Here is a 20723-nt window from a genome sequence, read left to right as displayed (position 1 = left end):
GGAGTGAATTTTTATAGGTTGGTATCTCTATGGTCACTAAATGGGAACTGAACCTATGCTGGCTGCATGGAAGGCAGGCGAGTGACCCATTGCATGCTCAATGACCTCAAGACACTATGCTTAACATATGCAGACATGACAAGTGTCACAAAGATTAACTTCATAACAGCAAAGTCAACGAGGTAGAATTAATTTGATGATGCATTGCCATTGACTGACCTCTGCATGCGCGTGTTCCAGCAGAAACATTACACTATCATCCATTCTCCACGAAGTGGGTCATTCAAAGCATCACATTTTGTGTTCTTCAATCTCATTCCAAATTGTGTTCTTGTAAACAGTTTGGTGATGAAGGGCTGATGTATGTAAATGTGCGTGCAACGTGTTTCCAACCTGTACTGCAGCATAATGTGCTTAGTGCAACACCGAGTAAGTGAGTGCTTGGCCAGTCTCCAGAGAGTGATAGCAGCTGGATCAGGCTAATCTAATACAGCTTCTGAGTCTGGGGAGCCATCCATTGCTTATCACATTTTTCATTCAATAACAGAAAGCTATGCCAGTTGATGGAGTTACATGTGGATTATTTTCTTTTCTTCTGCCTATTAATGTCTTAAATAAATGAATACATTAATGATTTCTGTGTTTGTGTTGTTGCATAGACACAATGGATGGCTGCTCCAAAGGCTGTAACGGAAATGGAGAGTGTGTTGCTGGACGCTGCCACTGCTTTGCTGGATTCATGGGTCCTAACTGTGCCAAAGGTAATTAAAAATAAATAAATAAATAAAATAAAATAAAATCTGAAAATGTTGTGTTAAATGAGACGATCATTCACATCTTTGACACAAAATGGTCTGCCAATGTTGGACTCAAAAGGACAAAGGGCATGGATATTTTCTGTGTAAATCCATCCATCAATTTTCAGAACTGCTTATCCTCACTAGGGTCATGGTTGTGCTGGCGCCTATCTCAACTGACTTTAGGCGAGAGGCAGGGTACACCCTAAACTGGTCGCCAGCCAATCGCAGGGCACATTATAGACAAACAGCCATTCACACTCACATTCACACTTACGGACAATTAGAGTCTTCAATTACCCTCCCATGCATGTTTTTGAGATGTGGGAGGAAACCAGAATACCCTGAGAAAACCCACTCAGGCACAGGGAACACATGCAAAAACCCCACACAGGCGAGGCCGGATTTGAAACCTGGTCCTCAGAACATCTTTGTAAATGATATCTAAAATGAATAAGTCCTCCAGTGAATACAATTAAACTTGATTATCTAGAGGAAGTAAAAGTCATAACAAGGTTTCCGTAGGTGAACCTGCGGAAACAGTCACCGTCCATTCCCTCAAGCCGCTTTTGGGAAGCCAACATGACCATCCAGTGGCTGTGTCATATCACTGATGGCCAACAAAAAAACTCTCTGGGGCGAGAAGCAATGGTGGTCCATTGAGCTATATATTATGACTATTTATCCAATTGTTAAACTCTTGAAAAGTTTGCTCGGTCCGCTAGTTTGAAAGCAGGCAATCAACCACCAGGCTATCTGTCCCTGCATTAAAAAATGTAATCCAGAGAAATAATCAAACATTTTCATAAATGTAATGTATTCTGATTGTTTTTGTTTTTTTTGTCTGTAACTGTAACAGAATACATTTATTTTATTTTTTATTTTTTATTTTTTTGTATCCTGATTACGTAAGGCTGTGCTCCCCAAGCCCGGCTACAGTACCTACATTATGTAAATGAACGTAACCAAAATGTTCAAACCTGCATGATGCTTTGTGCTATAGGTGCAATAATAAACAAAATCAACAACTAATAACGCAGGACAAGCCGTACGGAAAATGGATGGCTGGATCTGTTCAATCTTTTTTTTCAATGTTAACCATTTCCACATTAAATATTTAGGCTTATTTCCTTATGAAGCTTCAATGTGTATCAAACAAGAACTGCTCTAGAGACTGAACATTCCATCTGCAGAGGTTTTTTAAAACAGACATTTCATAGCTTATATGACTTTTACCCTCTGTCTGTCCGTCTGTCAGCAGTTCTTTGAGGACTCTTCCACCACATTTTTCACATTAAAAGCAATATGGTGATTTAAATGGCAGCCACCCCTGACTCGCATTAGCTTCAAAATACAGTATCTACAAGAAATTGGCAAAGAGAAATGAAAGCCAAGCCACCAAGGTCTGTGTGATATTTTCTATAATGACAGCATGACAAACCATCTGCTGCACAACTTAATAGTCTCTTACTCCATCCATGCACCACTTCTACATCTACTGCGTATTAGAGGAAATTGCTATTTTAGTTATTTTGTTCTACCTCAGGATTGTTGAAATTTGTTAGACAGCATCTACAATCTTGCTTAATGAGCATTCCCAGCTAGGAGTTGTCAGTTTAGTTGTGTCCAACAGTGCCAAGTAAAAAATATTCCAATAACCTAAAAACAAACCACCTCATGATATATAGTTAAATAAACCCAACAACCAAGTATTGTAACTGTATTAAATAAGTATATCATCCTAGGAATCATTTTTAGTTAGACTTTTACTCGGCTATCTCTTTCTTTTTCTCGCTCCCTGTTGTGAAATGTAATCTTCTCTGGCTTTCCCTGCACTTGATTTCAATCTTCTTCCACTGCCACGCCCCCTTTCCCCCCCAATATTGTAAAACTGCCTCATTGTGTTGGAACAGGTGCCATGATCTCTTATCCTGTGATTTATTTACATGCATCATGTATTCATGCGTTGCTCTCATTTTTGCTCATTTGGTTGCATTGTGTGTTTTGTTGTTTGAAAAGTTATGACAAGAGTTGTAAAAAGGGAAGTGTGTGTTTATTGCTGCGGAGTGCAGCGGGTTACATTTACAAAGTATCAAACAAGACAACATAGGCCCACATATATAATCCGCACAGGGTTTTCATTTCAAATTAGCCCAGAAAAGCGCATTAGTTATAAATCTTCATTTAAATCCATTTGAAGTGTCTACATGTCAGGTCTTGAGGTGATGTTGTGTGTATATGGAGAGTGGTGGGTAACTGTCACCGCCTACGTGGGTGGTTGCTGCACAGCTCTCCATCTCTGTATCAAGTGAGCTCCTCATTCTATAAAACCCTAATGCTCTCTTTCCTAATCTTTCATTTTCACGATTGTTTTCACGGCCTGTTCAGAGCAAGTGAGGTGACGTTGGAGGGATTTTCTCCAATTCTTGGGTTGCCGTGGTAGCCGGGCTCAGGTGGTGCTTGAGTAAATTGAAACAGTGTGAGTGATAAGCTGGGATGTGTGTGTGTGTGTTTTTGTGCGTGCATCTGTGTGTTTGTGTATGTGTGTAAGTATGAGTGTGTGTGAGGAAGAGAGGAAGACTGTTTGAGGATTTGCTGAATCTGTGCAGCGGTTGAGATAAGAGTGCGTCGCCCCTGTCACACTGGGTAACTGCGGTTTCCCTGCTAATATACTGCAGTACTATGTGTGTCTTTTCACGTGGCTGTAATCTGTGTTTGTCCTATTACAGATTCGTGCCCTGTATTGTGCAGCGGTAACGGCGTGTATGAAAAGGGAAGGTGTGTGTGCCTGACCGGTTGGAAGGGAGCAGAGTGTAATGTAGAGGAAGGTCAGTGTATTGACCCCACCTGCTCCAACCATGGCTCGTGCATGCAGGGCATCTGCATATGCAGCCCAGCCTACAAGGGAGTAAACTGTGAACTAGGTAAGACAGCAACACCAAAACATTTCCACTGAATGCACTTTTCAGCCTCATGACTTTGATGGCCTTCCCCCTTTTTTAGTGTTGGTTATTATAAAACGTTCCAAAAACATGTCACCGGTCCTACCAAATGATAACGCAACCAGGAATGACTGACTCTATAGAGTTGCACTCATAAATTTAGATACTATGCAAGAATTTGGAATATGTTCCATTTTTCCCACCCAAAAAAAAAAACATGACCGATCCGGCAAAACACATAATTTTATCTTTAATGGGATTCAAATTAAACTATAAGTCATTTCAGAAACACACAATCATTTAAAAAAAACAAAAAACAGCAATATAGAAAATGATGAAGTGGTCCCCTTTCATGTTCTTAATACTGCACATTGCCCCTTTTAGCATCAATGATGGCTTGCAGTCTTTTCTGATAAGTTGCGGTTCACACCCATTATTTTCTCAGGTGGTAAAGCTGCCCATTCTTCCTGGCAAAATGCCTCCAGGTTCTGTGAATTATTGGGTTGTCTCACATGTACATGTACGTACAACTGTACATTTGAGATCTCCCCAGAGTGTGTCATTGAAATTGTGGTCAGGAGACTGTGAAGGCCACTCCGGAATCTTCACTTTTTTTCTGGTGTTGCTACTGAAGGGTTGACTTGGCCTTGTGTTTTGGATCATTGTCATGTTGGAAAGGCCAAGTGCCTCCCATGTACAGCTTCCAAGCTGATGAATGCTAACTGTCCTTCAATATTTTCTGATAACATACCACATTCATCTAGTCATCAATTTTGACGACATGCCCTGTGCCACTGTAGCTCACACCCCCACAAAATGTCCTCCATGTTTCACAGTAGGGATGGTGTTCTTTTCGTCATAAACATTGTAGACTCCTGTCCAAACAGAATTTATGCTAGTTACATTTTGGTCTCACATTCCAAATAACTTTGTTCCAGACGTTTTGAGGCTTGTCAAGGTGCTGTTTGGCATATTCTAAGCAGGCTGTTTTGTGGTGTTGGCTAAGTAACTGATTTTTTTCTGTCACCTTGACTGTGCAGCCCATTGTTGTTCAAGTACTTCCTTATTTTGCATCTCGAAGCAGCCATACAACTTCTTTGCAGAGAGGCCTACATTTCAGCTAAAGTTGCTTTGGGGATTCTCTTTACATTGTTAACAATCTTCAACAACAATTGTTCTTCTTGGTCCACCTGACCTTGGCTTGGTATCAACAGAAGCAATACTTTTTCACATCTTTATTAGAGTTTGAACACTACCGACTGGCATGTTTAAATCCTTAGGTATCTTTGTATTTCCTTTCCTGGATTTCTAAAGTTCAACTACCTTTTCTCACAGGTCTTTTTGACAGATAGTTTGCTTCCCGCATTGCTAAGTATCCAACAAAGTTAGTGCAGCCCTGGATGAAATGTGCAGGGGGTCTCTCAAGAGCTTAGAACCTCAATGACTATATATACACAGACACTTCTTATAGTCAAACGATTCACAGGTGGGCAAACTTATCCTGCATAGATATTTACACCTGTGTGTGTCAATGTGTGTATATGACTGGGGAACAATTTGAAAACAAATTTCTGTTGAGTTAGATTTTTATGCTGATTAAAAATAAAATTGGCATGCTGATTCAAAAATAGCAGTCAGTTTTTTTCAAGCACGTCAAGTTTTTTCTCCACAGCTTACCCTCCAGATAAGCAAAATTCCACTGATTAGCTGTAGTAAGACTTGCCAGCTGATTACGGTTCGACTCATCTACAGCTACGTGGCAACTTGTTTGTGCAGTCACAATTGAGACAGTGCGGTGAGTGGTGTGTGCAGCTCCCAATAGGTCAGTACTATCAATATCGGCAAACAGAAAGCTAGCATAGTAGGAAGTAAGAGGATTTGTGCTGGTTTTTCTCTTAACCTTGTAACCATGGGCATACCGTTGTAAGTTCTATTTCGTTTTATGCTGTTTTTTTTAGTTTTCAAAGCTTATAACTATTCAAACTTAGTGTTTTATTTACATAGGTATATATTTCCTTTGTTCCACTTTGTTCTCACTTTTTTCAAAAACTTGACGTGATAGTGAAAAACTGAGATCCGTTTTGGATACCACACCCAAAAATGTGTTAAAAACAGCTGTCAGACCTTACTCAACTCCCCAGTGTATTATGAGGCCAAACATAAACTTTTGATCGGGGCCATTTCTGTGATTTCATTTGTCATTGTTATATAAAAAAATAAATGAGAACAAATTGTTTCACCTGACTACTATCCATAAATAAAAGAAAATAGTCCCGCATGATCAGTCACATTATTCCAAAAATTGACAATATTTCACAAATTATGCCAGTGTATGTGAATTTATGAGCACAATTGTACATCAATATAGTTAATGTCCCTGTAAAGTCCCTCTGCCAAATTTGAATGATTAAAAAAATAATAATAAATGCCCTAACACAAACCCTAATCCATTCTCACTGCACTAAAACATGGGTTTCGCCGAATGTTCTGAGACCACACCCCACTCAACTATCAACTGTCAATCAAATTCTTTTTTATGCCTTCTCCATAGTGCTGTACTGTATTATGGTAGCCTAAATAACACAAACTATATAAGACTTGTAATTTTAAATGACACCAAGCTGTTTTGTAAATTGTGGCATCCAGGGAAAACTTTTTGGGGTGGCATTTTTGGTATAATTAGCTAGTTAACTACATGATGTAGTGGTAAAAATAGGCCAAATAATTATAACTAAGTACTGTAACTCGCAATTGCGCAGGATAACTGCTGATTCAAACAAAGGTGCTCAGTTCTTTGATAGTGGCGGATGGGGCACTTATTCCGGACTCCAAAGTGCCTCACAGGGTGCTGTTTCAGCCATGCCCAAAAACTCAGGAAAACTGAAATTGTGACAATTTAATAATAATTTATGCCTCAGTCTTTCCATATGTTTACAACAATTATATTCAAATGTGTAATGTATAGAAGCAACTCTCTGAATTCACTTTTCAGCCTCTAAAGTCAAATCAGTTGATGGGTTTGTAAATTAACGATTTTGATTATGCTCCTTTTTTCACCATAGAAATTCGAAGTATGGTGTTCTCTGCTATCTCATTTTTTAAGCAATCGTTTTTTGCATACATTTTATGCATTCAATTTACATTAAATTTTATTTCTGTTTTATCAAGCCAATTTTTTCATCCTGTGAACGAGTGAAAAAAAAACATTGCTACTAAATACTGTACAGGTATGTATCAAAATTGGCCTTTACTAATAATGGTATTAAGTATATGTACAAAACAGAGTGCACATTAAGATCCTATCTTGAGTCAGTTGTATTCCTAAACGCTGTAGAAAGATGTGCTGCTAACGACATACAATACATGTTAATCCAAAGACATTACAAGAAGAAGAAGAACAAGAAGTTACCGTCTTCATCTGTCAACTGCCTTCAGTTGTAGCGGATCAACTCTGTTCAGATGACTTTGTCACCACGGATGAACCATTCTTTTGGGATTCTGAAGAAATTACAGCGATTAAATGTTCAGGGACCAATTGCTTTTGCCCTCATTCAAGTTAAATTTTGGTTTCACACCTGACCAAACAAACAGTGCCATAGATACAAAAGTAACTACGGTTTGATGAGAACAGACATACAGATGATCTGTGGTGGGGGCCACATCTGTCATTCCGATACCACCTAGGCAAGAAAGAAAACAAAATAACAACAACAATAACAACAAAACCATATTTAACTGTTCTGTTGTGGTGAGCTAGTGGTTTGACTTTGGCTTTAGCCGATTCATCTGAAACTGCCAACATCTGTGTGGTTTGTTTTTGCCATAGATGCTAAATGTGCTGCCTTTGTTGCTGAGACAAATTGTAGCAGCGCATCTTTTGACATCTTGGAGTATAATTGATCATGACTTACCTTTAAAATGCCCATAGATGTTTGCTTCTGGAGACCTACTGCTTGATTTCCTGGTATATTTTCAATGCAAATATTGGAAAGTTATCAAAAAGGACCAATTTAGCAAAATTTTTATTTATTAGCAGTATTTCACTCACTTGGCCGCACACCAAACCTTCTTCCTGTTTACATCCTAGCTTCAGCTGGTGAACAGAGAGAGAGAACTCTCACGTGGTTTGTTATGACCCATTTTGGTTTGCTCTGAGTTTTTTTACCATGTGAAAAGAACATGAACTATAGATGTGAAACCAACATAACATTCCTATGAACAGCAGTGCAAACTGTACAGTACTGTACAATTAATGTATCACAAGATTAATTCAATCATAGCTTTTATTTCCAAAAGAATAATATGAGTTATTTAATAACATCATTTAATGAAAAAAACTCAACTGCTATTGTTAACATCACTAGGAAGCGTATTCAACATAATTAATGACCCAGAAAATGATTTGAACTGAAGCATCTATTGGTTTCCATTTGAGTTTAGATGAAATATATTTGTTGGAAGTGTATTACGGGAAGACAAATAAAATGGCTGGAAGGAATTTGGTCTATTTTGTGAATGCTTGAAAAAAAGTTATGATTGAGTCTGCTCCTAATACCAAAGACAATTACGGTAACTTTTAGCAGCCAAAGGGGTGGCCCCCTTTTTTTCCCCTCCAATTAAACACACATGCTCTTTATATTTGGTTTATGTTTGATTATTCTACTTGTTTTTGTTTGAGTTAGATAGATATTTGAACTTGTGAAGAGAGTAGGTCAGTGATCCATGAAGTTACAAATCTGTGGATGAGTTTTATATAAAGTGGAAGATACATATATAAATCACATTTGTGTATGATCCTAATTTTCCCCACAGCATGGAGGTGAGGATAGAGGAAGATTGAGATCATGTTGTGTATGTGTTTTGGTTTTCTGTAAACTGCTGTCATCAACCCAATTTCCTACCCCAGCTGGCGGCCGTTTACAGCTAGTCCTGCTTCAAACAGTACTCGTGATGACTTGCTGTTTGTGATGCCAGAAGTTAAAAAATTTATATACACACAGTTTCTGTTCATAGTACAAAAATATACAATTCCAAATTAAGCAAACCTGTATTCCTCACTTTCACTGACTCCGTTGCCTCCAGTTGGCACAGGGCAATTATGCAGTAAATGTGTGTTCCGTTAATGCGACATAATGGTCACGTAGAGGCTGACACCATGTATTTTCCTTATGTAATTCTCTTGTGAATAGGCCGGGAGGCAAACTCCGTGAAAAAGATTTTCTGGTTTCTATATTGTAACCATAGAAACCACACACTACTATTATCTTTCAGGCCATGTCTATATTTAAAAAAGATTATGAACAGAAAGTAAGACACCACACTCATTTCCATCAACATTACTGTCACAACACCTACTTAAAATTGGTTAACATGCAGTAATCCCTAGAATGTTACAAAAATTGCCACAAACATTTGAAAAAAAAAAAAAAAAAAACCCACACACACATACTATGTGCTAACATTATGTGCCACAAGCAATAAAAATTTGTTTCACCATCATACATTGTCCTGAACCATACTGCTTGGTCGACACTACACTTTACTGCCATTATCTTGTTCAAACCAATGAACAAGAGAATTTGTATGTGAAGTGCGAAGTGCATGTAAAAAAAAAATAAAAATAAAATCTGGCAGCACATTGTTTTTTTGTGCTAAGTCCACCTCTCCTCCTCCATTTAACTCTCACTGTACATAGATTAACAGGAATTTTTTATCATTCCACAATCACAAAGTCCCAATAATGATTCATAGCTGTAACACGCCATAGGGTAAGCAAGGTGGGGCTGATAACACAACTTAATATAGAAAATATTGTAATATAATACGAATTGTTCTTTTTGCGACAGTAATTCTCATTGTGGCGGCACGGTGGCCGACTGGTTAGAGCGTCAGCCTCACAGTTCTGAGGTGCGGGGTTCAATCCCCGTCCCCGCCTGTGTGGAGTTTGCATGTTCTCCCCGTGCCTGCGTGGGTTTTCTCCGGGCACTCCGGTTTCCTCCCACATCCCAAAAACATGCATTAATTGGAGACTCTAAATTGCCCGTAGGCATGACTGTGAGTGCGAATGGTTGTTTGTTTCGATGTGCCCTGCGATTGGCTGGCAACCAGTTCAGGGTGTACCCCGCCTCCTGCCCGATGACAGCTGGGATAGGCTCCAGCACGCCCGCGACCCTAGTGAGGAGAAGCGGCTCAGAAAATGGATGGATAATTCTCATTGTGTGTAAAATCATGCATCATTTTGCAGCTCTCCACTGTAGAACCACCAATTATAAAAATATCAAAGCCGCATTATTCATAGCTACAGTATATGCTTTACTTAATTGCAACTTCTCAGCAAATCGTCTTCGCCTGCATAGACTAAATCACGTGTTTGACCTTGAACAAGAGAGCCGAGCTGAGCTGTGCTGAGGCGGGTTTTGCTGAGCTTTGGCTCGGTGCTCAGAGCTGTAATTACACAGACTAACACTGACCACTCGCACATGCAGATTTTAACCAGGCCATTTCACCCCTTATCAAAGCCAGGGTTTTAAGTGTCCTATGAAATGTAATGTTGTGGAACAGATACAGATACATTGTAGCGAGGGCGGTTAACTCCTGGATGGGATGCAAAGAACACTGCTTTCATACTCAGTGAACTGATGATTGTAATTAGACAGGCACCCTCGAACCCTAAACGACTTCCCTTCCCTTGCCCTTCTGACTTCTCTTTTTTTGTCCTCTCTTTGTCTGCAGTGGACTGCGTAGACCCTCAGTGTGGCAGGCATGGCGTGTGTGTCCGCGGGGAATGTGTGTGCTCTCCAGGCTGGGCAGGAGTGATTTGTGATGACCCGTTGCCAGCCTGTCAGGAGCAGTGTTCAGGACATGGCACCTATCTCCCTGAGTCAGACACCTGCGCTTGCCAGCCCAACTGGACAGGACCGGACTGCTACATTGGTAAAACACGAATTGGATTTTCAGTCAACATAGAAACGTAATTGTACGTCACACATTTATCAGTGGTCAAGTAGCATGAGTTGTCTTGCCACATACTATTTCCCACAGATGTGGGATTTTCTACGCTTGAGAGGAATTGATAGCAGCCACTCTATGTTACTGCTGTCTGTTGTTTGTGTGCACATACAGTTGATATAAAAAGTTTAGTCACCCCTGTTCAAATGTCAGCTTTTTGTCATAGTGTATGAAAAAAGTTAGACCAAAGTAAATAATTTTAAATCTTTTTCCACCATTAATGTGACCTATAACCTGTACAACTTCATTTGAAAAAAATAATCTTTCCAGAAGGAAAGGAAAAATATAGAAATGAGATTGGTTGCACAAGTACGCACATGCTTTTTATGACCCAAAAAGTGTCAGGAAATCCAACTAGAACAGCTAAACTTTATTTGCGGTTTAGAAACTATTTATCTTGGCCCCATATTTTCACAAAAACCAGCCATTTGAACAGAGTATGTAGACCTTTTTTTATATGCACGATACGCTCACAGCCAAATCATTAGCTACACCAACACAATCCATTGTGGTCCAGTACAGTAGAAGAATTCAATCAGTTTTTACTTTGTCATAAACATGGTGCTTGATGACAATTGACAAATTGATTGAAGAAATGTATTACCTCATAGGAAAATGATAATTACCTTTCTAAATGCAAAAAAAATGATACTGGTGTATTGGACCTTAGATTGTGCATGTGTATCTAATATAGTGTCTTGTCAGTTTTCACACTTATGTGCAAGACTACCTCTCATGACTCTGAGGCGGTGCAACCACCAACAACTTTGTAGTGCACACCTCAGGTGCAATCACACAAATGACTTCAAGCAATTTTAGACGATGGAAGAACATGAAGATAAAAAAGGAAAGATATGTTTTTATACAAGGCTGTACAAGAATGTACATTGCAGCTTGCCAAATGAATACTTTTATGACTTCCACCCCCCCACCCCACTTCAATATAGTTGTTGGAAGCTGGAATGCCTTAAACGTTGTGCCTTCACATGACATTGCTCTTGAAAGAAATGACAGAAATAGCAGCATGTTCAATAATGTCCAAATTATAAAGTGCGGTACACACCTACCTCATCCTCATCACAGTGTCATTTGACAGATGGGAAAATGGCCATTATAAGACTTTCCACCACATAAAGTTAATGCTGGTGTTGGTACAGATGATTTATGGGCAACTGGCATTAGCACTTGGTCTCAAGAGTGTGGATCCCTTATTATTGTGATATACCGTAGCCCTTGATATTGACAGACCATTGCTGAATATCTGAATATCTATTTTTGGGACAAGCAAGAATTTTCTCTCTATCGTGTTCTTAAAGAAAAAAAAAAAAAAAAAAAAAACTCAATTTCTACATTCTGTTGTTGCTGAAGCGAAGCATAGCTAAATGTAACACTAATGGAGAGCTGAAAATTATCCACCTATAATCTACTTTGCCCACACTCTCCATGCAATGTATATTTAAATTGAAATAACTTTTCACTGCATCTGGCTGGGTAAGTAGTCTTTGTAAGCCTCTAGCACTTTGGTCACTTTACTCATGGATGGTGTATTTTTTCCTCTGCAGAGAGTGGAAAAGTAAAATAGAAAATAGACAAGCAAGCAGGGGTAGGATATAAAATGATTGCTGGAAAATGGGATACAGAAAATCAAACAGAGGAGAGGAAGAAAAGTATTAATATGACCACGAAAGAGCTGAGTTTCAGGCTCCGGTTTCAAAATGCATTGCAAGAGTCTTTTGTTTTGTTATGATTCTCTTCACTCTTCCCCTTCACTTCACAGGGTAGAATATTGTGAAAACTAAGAATATTACTTCTTCCTTTAACTGATGCTTCTGCCTGATTTCTGAATTGTACCTTTTTAACTCCATCTTTCCATGCAACTCTCACTTATTCTTTCCATTCTTAATTTGTACCATCTGCTTGAGCCATTCTCTTCTCCACTCACACTAACATGCTTGTCGGCCCACGTACCCCCACCCACCTCGCTGGCAGAACTGTGCCCAGTGCCGTGTGGCAGTCATGGTGTTTGCTCGGAAGGCCAGTGCCAGTGTGAGGAGGGTTGGCTCAGCGCGGCGTGCGACCAGAGAGCGTGCCATCCTCGCTGCGAAGAACACGGCCAGTGCCACGATGGGACTTGCATCTGCCAACCTGGCTGGGAGGGAGAGCACTGCAACATTGGTAAGCGCATGTGGGAGAGTTTAATTATTCGCTGTGAGAATTTGGATTGGAAAGCGGTGTCATTGTCACTTTTTTTTCCTCCGCAGTTACTCATGATCTGGACATCGTTGTGAAAGGTAGTTTTTAATTCTTTTGGGGAGATTTTTAATCATGATAAGTATTAAAAATTTGGAACAAATTCCAATAATCCCTGTGTGTGTGTGTGTGTGTGAGTGCGTGTGTGAGTGTGTGTGTGTGTGTGTGCATGTGTGTGTGTGTGTGTGTGTGTATGTGTGTGCGTGTGCGCGTGTGTGTGATCTGCAGATGGCTGCCCAGGTTTGTGCAGCGGGCACGGCCGCTGTACCCTGGAGCAGAGTGGCTGGCGCTGCGTCTGTCAGGCTGGATGGAGTGGGCCTGGATGCAGCGTTGTCATGGAAACTGACTGCAGTGATGGAACAGACAACGATGGAGGTGACATTCTATCACCATCTATCATTTTCTATCTCCTCTCTTTGTTACCTCTTTCATTTCTGTCTTCCTTACACTCCTATAGGCAAAAAAGAATCAACTTCATTGTCCTTCCTTCTCTTCCTGTATGTGTTGTCCCAGTTCTGCTGTGAAGCTTGTGGAGTCCTCTTGGTCATCATTCAAGTGTGTGTGTATGGGGGGGTTTGTGTGGCTGTTTGTGCGTGTGTACGTGTGCTAAATGTCTGATATGCATAACACCTGCTGGGATGAAAAAAAAACACACTCACATATTCCCCACCCCCTGCCCAGAGAGCCATTACAATTATAATTAACATTACTGCATAGCAATAAAGAAAGAAAGAAAGAAAGAAAAAACAAACTTTTTAAAATAAAAAACTTCTTATTTTGTACTGTAAATCAATGTCCACAGTTTTATTTTTTAATAATCAATGCTGTAAATGTGAAGATAAAAAGGGATTTCACACAAGAATTTCCAAATGAAAGTCATATGTAATATCTTTACTGAACAACTTCAGAATAAATTTTTTTACATTTTTTTTAAAGAACAGCTCAGTGTTTATGAAAAGTCTTGATACAGAGATACCACGGCTTACAGGTCCAACATGGACGACATGCAATGATAGTTATTTACAGCAATGTAAGAATACATCATCACAGCATATATAATAGTATGGTATATATATTTATGGCGTGGAATTTTTTTTTTTCATACACATTTTCTTAATTGATTTTTTTATTTAATTTCATATGATCAAATTTGTATGTTTTCTATAAATGGACAAGGTCTTTTTTTTTACTTTGCAGGCGAACATTAAAACATTACAAGGTGCTGCATTGCAAGAAATTCATTAAAAATGTAACAACTAATGCAATGTACCGTTTGTTGGTATCACACTGTGTCATAGAGCTCATTCAGGCTTCCAGCCTTTCACTCCTGCCACTTTACTCTTTAGCTTTTTCAAAACCACAATACAGCTCTCGTTCTTGCAACGTATATGTTAGGCTCTCATATGCGCCTTTCAAAGAAATCCTTTTATCTCTGAAGATAGACAGAGATGATAAGATGTTAGTAATGAGTGAATAAAGAGGAACTACAACTAAACCCTGCTATGTCGCGGTTCACGCTTTGCTGTCCCACATATCGCAGATTTTTTTTGTGTGCGTGTTATTATAGTTACTCCTTTTTAAATACTGTTTATACCATATTTGTGTGGTATCAATTGCTCTTGCGCTTTCTCAATATATTATAACTTTAACTGTATTTGTATTGCTCTTAAAGTGTGTTTAAAGACCTTTAAAAAATGGAAATGCTGTAAATGCTATAAAAACATGCCTAGGGTGTATTTAAAATACGGATTTCCCTTATTGTGGTGGTGGTTTGGAACGTAAACCTTGTGATGGAGGGAGGATTATTGTATTCAATCGCTCTGCCTGGATTGGGCAGAAGTGAGAATAGGATTATTACATTTGGGGGGGGGGGGGGCAAACAAACATTGCACTCAGTTTGCAGTTGTCTCCCATACTCAAATATTTACACTGCACATGTATTTCTTATTTTCAAATCTATACTGTGCTCCTTTGTTTTCAACTGCCATCTATGCATAATAATTTAAAAACATTGCCCTTTTACAGGAAACAATGTAGCACATTCAATTAGGCTTTACACGATCAGGATTTTTGAGGCCGATCACTGATCCGCGAGTTTTAAAAAACGATAACCGATCCGATCACAAGATGGAGGAATGTGTCTAATTAAATGACTTGTTAATTTACTGTATATACTTGTGTACTTAATTGCTCAAAAAATTATATTTACAATAAATTATGTATCTTTGTTCCTCTATTTATGCCAGTGAGGACAGAAGTGACAGACAAAACAAATGAATGGTCTTCTACTAGATGCCAGGAAGTAAATACAGTAATTAATGTATGCACGTTTTGTGACATTTTTGTTTTTTTGGTGTGCCGTGAGATTTTTCAATTGTAAAATATGTTCCTTGCCTCCATAAAGGTTGGAAATCACTGCTCTAGTCAGATCGTTCATTCTAATCAGTCAGGTCAAACCGACATTAAAACATGACAGAAATAATGGGTGCTAACTTACTGTAGTTAAATTACTTTATTTTTAATTAAATTACTTCACCCAGACCGAAACTTTAGAGTATGTGTCGACAGAACGGCGGCATGTTTACGTCCAACCGATCGTTCTACCGCTAGCTTGCTAGGCTACATAACATTTTATTGCCTGCTTGTGAGCCGAATTGTATTAAAAGTACGTGAACCTAGCTCAAGCAAGCCTTAAACGAACGTCCTCTCCTCTCCTGAGCACCGGTAACCACCAACACACGTTCTTCCTCATTTTGTCCTTATAATACAGTCGGCTCGCTCCACTCTTGTTGTCGTCCCCACGGTAACGAGTGTATCCGGTCTCATTTGAGTTTACAAGATAAAGCCCAATGATCGTATAAAACGCGATGTGGAATACAATATTTTATTGCAGTTGTCTGTTCGTGCTGCCTGACGTGTTGTCTGTCCCACACCGCTGAGGTTTTTTTTTTTTTTATTTTTATTTTTTAAATAACTTCTTTGGGCGTCAAATATTTACAGTACTACGTCAACGTGGCGACGCGGAGTTAATGTCTTTTGCGGAGCGGCGAATTATGACATTAAAGCCGATCAGCATAAAATGCTAAATATCGGCCGATACTGATCAGCCCGATCAAATCGGTGTAAAGTCTACATTCAATTAATTGTGTTCTTTCAAGATGGAGTGGTGAATGGTATGGAAATGAATTATTGCACTCGGCCACCTTTGAAGGAGGAGGTTATAATAGAATATTGTTGGCCTTTAGCTCTCTGCTCTTTGGTCAGATACATTTAAATGTCAGCACTGCTTCCTGCCTTTTCAGAAACAAGTCTAAAATAGGAAACACAAATGCCAGCCTGGCTCCTGTTACCTGCTGCTTTGGCTGTTATCAGCAGCCTATTGTTTATGCTGAACTTTTATGGCTCACATTCAAATAATTGTGCTGACAAATGCCTGATTTATAGGAATATAAAGGGGGCTTGATGACTCAATCTAATTGGATTTATCTTTGTGATAATGGTGATATATGTATGGTTCAATGTCTCCTCATTGGCTGGAGGTGGAGAATTTTGTTATTTTTTTCATTTTGTATTTATTTATTTTTATAATATCCTCTTTCTAACTTGTCTAACTTGTCCTGGCTAATATAGTACATTATACATCCGTCTTGAATGGAAATGCATTCCTATTGACTTACCCTGCTTAAGCTTCCACTGACAAAACCCCAAAATAATAAATAGTAACATAATAATACACAAATATAAGTACTGGTCTTGAACATCACTATTGAACACAACATACACATGCAGTTTTCTCATAATTCTGCCATTTTTTTAAGTGGTCTCTCAACATTGTTTCTGTCTATATCAGATGGTCTGATTGACTGTGTGGATCCGGACTGTTGCGAGCAGCTGAGCTGTGGCTCTGACCCTCTATGCCGCGGCTCGGCTGACCCCATGGCCCTGCTGCAGCGGAACCCATTGCCCCCAGCTGCACCCCCCTCACCCATTAACACACACACTCACAGTTTCTACCAACGCATAAACTTTCTCCTTGGCAAAGCAGCCACACACACTCTCCCTGGAGACGTGCCCTTTGATACCAGGTATGTGCTTGTTTACCCTTTGTGAGTCCGAGTCACCATGTGCATGCAAAGTCCCTCCCTTATTTATTTATTTTTTTGTGAATGTGTCCTTGGATTGTCTATTGTTTAAATATAAGTGGAGTACATAATTAAGTGACTACTGTAACAAAAAGGTATCAATTTGTCCATGAATTGTTATTGGTTGAGCACATTCATGGGATTTGGTCTGGGCATATGGTCAGCACACATTTAAAGAGTCACCTAAAACGCCCCATTTCATCAAAAACAAACAAATAAATAAATAATAATAATAAAAATAACCCCGCATATTCAATTAAGTAGTTATTAGTTATTATATCCATTCATCCAGTTTCTGTACCGCTTATCCTGACTAGGGTCACGGGCGTGCTGGAGACTATCCCAGCTATCTTTGGGCGGAGGCGGGATACACCCTGAACTGGTCGCCAGCCAATCGCAGGGCACATACAGTATAAACAAACAACCATTCGCACTCACATTCACACCTACAGGCAATTTAGAGTCTTCAGTCAACCTACCACATATCTTTTTGGGATGTGGGAGGAAACTTGTGTACCCGGAGAAAACCCACGCAGGCACGGGGAGAACATGCAAATTCCACACAGGCGGGGCCGGGATTTGAACCCCAGTCTTTAAAACTGTGACGCAGATGTGCTAACCAGTCGTCCACCATGCCACCTAGTTGTTATATATTGTTGAGCATGAACAAATTCACTGTACTGTATATTTTGTGTGTGTGTTTTGGACATACTTGGCAAATAAAGATGATTCTGATTTTGATTCTGATTCTGATTCTGATTTCTGAAATATACAGTACAGTATATTTGTTCAAGCTCCCATAAATGAACTGCAAGCAGACAATGTACATGCAAACAGCAAAATATGAAAGCTCATTGACACCCACATGATTCAGTTAGCAAGCTGGCTCTGCACTGCTTAACAAATATATTTTGACTTTCTGAAAGGTTTGTATATCAACTGATATTTCACTATGACAGTAGACATGTTAATCTTGACAACATCCAGCTACACGCATGATGCAAATTATGAAATAGGTATAAATATGTACTCTGCAAACATCAGAAAGTTAAATTTAAGAATGGGCAGTTACCCCATGACAGAAATTTCAGGCACACATTCAAAATGTTCACTAAGATCATTAAAATAGAATTTACATGACTACAATGACTTGTTTTATCAAATAACTTGTGGACAGTAAACCTATGTAGAAATGTTTTTGATTCATGAAAAGGATTCTCCATTCTATCATTCAAGTTTGAGGGTTCCACACTAGTGGCTACTACTTCAAGGGCACCATCCATCCATCCATCCATCCATTTTCAATACCGCTTATCCTCACTAGGGTCGCAGGCTGCTGGAGCCTATCACAGATATCTTCGGGCGGGAGGCGGGGTACACCCTTAACTGATCGCCAGCCAATCGCAGGGCACATAGAAACAAACAACCAGTCGCACTCACATTCACACTTACGGCCAATTTACAGTCTTCAATCAACCTACCAAGCATGTTTTTGGGATGTGGGAGGAAACCGGAGTGCCTGGAGAAAACCCACCCAGGCACGGGGAGCACCATGTTTTTTGAAAATCAAAGTCAGTTTTGGAATGTTTAAATGGGCATTTTATTTCTAGAACTTATATCCTAATGATGTCTGGCACATTTTTGTTAAACAATGGAGTCTTATGAGAAAAACATAAGTTAACTTTGCTTAAAGCACAGTGTTGTTTGGCGAGAGCATCACAGCGTGCATCCCTTCTCAAACAATCATTATTGTAAGGCTGTCATCTCGCCCTCTTTTGTGTTGCTGTGTGCTTTTCTCCAATTGCTTTCCATCTTTTTTATGCCAGTCGTGTTGCTGTTATTCGAGGCAATGTTGCACTGCAAGATGGCTCTCCATTGGTTGGCGTAAACATCACCTTCCCTCAGCATCCCGAGTATGGTTACACCATCAGTCGACAGGATGGAAGGTGCGAAAATACATACACGTGTAGGCACATACACACACACACACACGCGCGCACACACACACACACTAACACACAGCTCTCCCTTTCCTCCACTAATCTTGTTTTGTAACTCACTTTTCTGACACCTTAGTTATGACCTGGTGACTTTGGGCGCAATGTCAGTGACGCTGATGTTCCAGCGTCCGCCTTTCTTGGCGCAAACACGCAGCGTCTGGACCCCAAACAACAACTTCCTGGTTCTGGATCAGGTCATCATGTCCAGGGAAGAGGTGCAGCCTCCAAAATGTGATATTAGGACTGTTTTGAGTCCTTATCCTCTGGTCCTGCCCTACCCACTACCCAGATACACAGAGACATGTGCAGAGAAGGGTCCTGCCGTACCAGAGCTTCAGGTACTTAAGTTTTTTGTCACTTTTGCATTAAATGCAATGTTAGGATAGGCCCCCTTCAGGCACATATCTTAGATAGGTGGAATCACATATAAGGGGCATAACATGCATTGGCTACGTCATATTGAAGCGACGGCTATGTTCTTTTGTTGTAATGCAGAATTTGAGTTTATTGGGAGCGCCAAAAGTTACATACCATAGGTTTAAGCCATTTATGTTAAAATGAAAACCAAACCATTTAAATACAAACAAAATCACGATAATTACTGCAAATGTATGAGCTGTTTTGCAATGCCCATGCCAATCACACCAATTAGCATATCATACAGTGAGTGATTAAAAAAAAACATTTTCATCATAAAAAAATATTTTTGCTTCTTGTTCTCCTGCAGGCGGTGCAGGAAGAAGTTGCGATCCCAGGAGCCGCAATGAAGCTGAACTATTTGAGTACACGAGCCGCAGGCTACCTCGCCTTGCTGCGTATACTCCTCACACCTCCATCCCCATCCTCCCCCATCTCCCCTCTGGGCGGCTTGTCTAAGGTGCATGTTCGAGCTTCAGTCCAGGGAAGGTTGTACCAACGCTGGTACCCTGCTGGGCCTGGTCTGGTCCACAGGCTGGTCTGGAATAAGACAGATGTTTACGGCCAGGAGGTGTGGGGCCTCACTCACGCAACTGGTAGGTTGAAAAATACACTTTATGTTGTTTTATATGGTAATTTGGAGTGTTTTTGTGTTGTTGTTTTTTCAAATATACTAGTGGTTATATTTAGTGGGAGAATTCCGAAGTTTACCCAGTGACCTCTGGATTTGGGTGGGACAGAAAAGACGAGACTGAAACCAACATTTTGGGGTTTTTTGTAACGTTGGAAAGTTGAAACCAAAACAGAACCAATATCGGTAAATGGGAAATGGAGTGCACTTCGATATAGCAAGAACAGCAAAAGAATATATGCTTTGCATCGAATAAACGTGTACTTTCAAAACAATTTGAATTTGTAAAACAGCACATAACTATCTCTCTTCTCAGCAGGTTAGATGTCGGATCAAACTAATTAATTTGATACAAACAGCGTGTTAGATTAAAATGATTAATTGTTATACCTCATCATCAAAAAGAAAACAATTCATGTTCTGAACAATGTCTCATAATGCGTATCTAATTTGATTTTAAAAAAGAAAAGATTAATAGTCTTGAATTGTTTATCTTTTATAGTGAGGAATTATACTTTGTAAAACTTGTAGGACTA

General features: G+C 39.6%; 1 protein-coding gene and 1 long non-coding RNA gene across 3 annotated transcripts in view; one reads left to right on the top strand and one right to left on the bottom strand.

The window, feature by feature from the left end:
- The window catches only part of tenm1 (teneurin transmembrane protein 1), a 220131-nt gene that overhangs the window by 122204 nt on the left and 77204 nt on the right, over positions 1-20723 (top strand). Inside the window, exons 9-18 of one of the 2 annotated variants that reach the window (XM_061786697.1) lie at positions 660-761; positions 3527-3721; positions 10472-10672; positions 12737-12922; positions 13009-13038; positions 13226-13372; positions 16848-17082; positions 18966-19085; positions 19216-19477; positions 19867-20152. In XM_061786697.1, the coding sequence (XP_061642681.1) occupies positions 660-761; positions 3527-3721; positions 10472-10672; positions 12737-12922; positions 13009-13038; positions 13226-13372; positions 16848-17082; positions 18966-19085; positions 19216-19477; positions 19867-20152 (1764 nt within the window). The remainder of the gene's footprint in view (positions 1-659; positions 762-3526; positions 3722-10471; positions 10673-12736; positions 12923-13008; positions 13039-13225; positions 13373-16847; positions 17083-18965; positions 19086-19215; positions 19478-19866; positions 20153-20723) is intronic. The other variant, XM_061786698.1, reaches the window with a different exon arrangement.
- On the bottom strand, positions 3777-7837 carry LOC133484335 (uncharacterized). The gene is made up of 5 exons (XR_009790370.1): positions 7788-7837; positions 7651-7700; positions 7315-7419; positions 7149-7237; positions 3777-4614 (listed from the first exon to the last, which is right to left on the bottom strand). It is a non-coding gene; the product is annotated as an uncharacterized LOC133484335 (long non-coding RNA).

The sequence above is a fragment of the Phyllopteryx taeniolatus genome, chromosome 10 (genome assembly GCF_024500385.1).
Source record: "Phyllopteryx taeniolatus isolate TA_2022b chromosome 10, UOR_Ptae_1.2, whole genome shotgun sequence".
NCBI lineage: Eukaryota > Metazoa > Chordata > Actinopteri > Syngnathiformes > Syngnathidae > Phyllopteryx > Phyllopteryx taeniolatus.
This window is presented reverse-complemented; position numbering and strand designations above follow the sequence as displayed.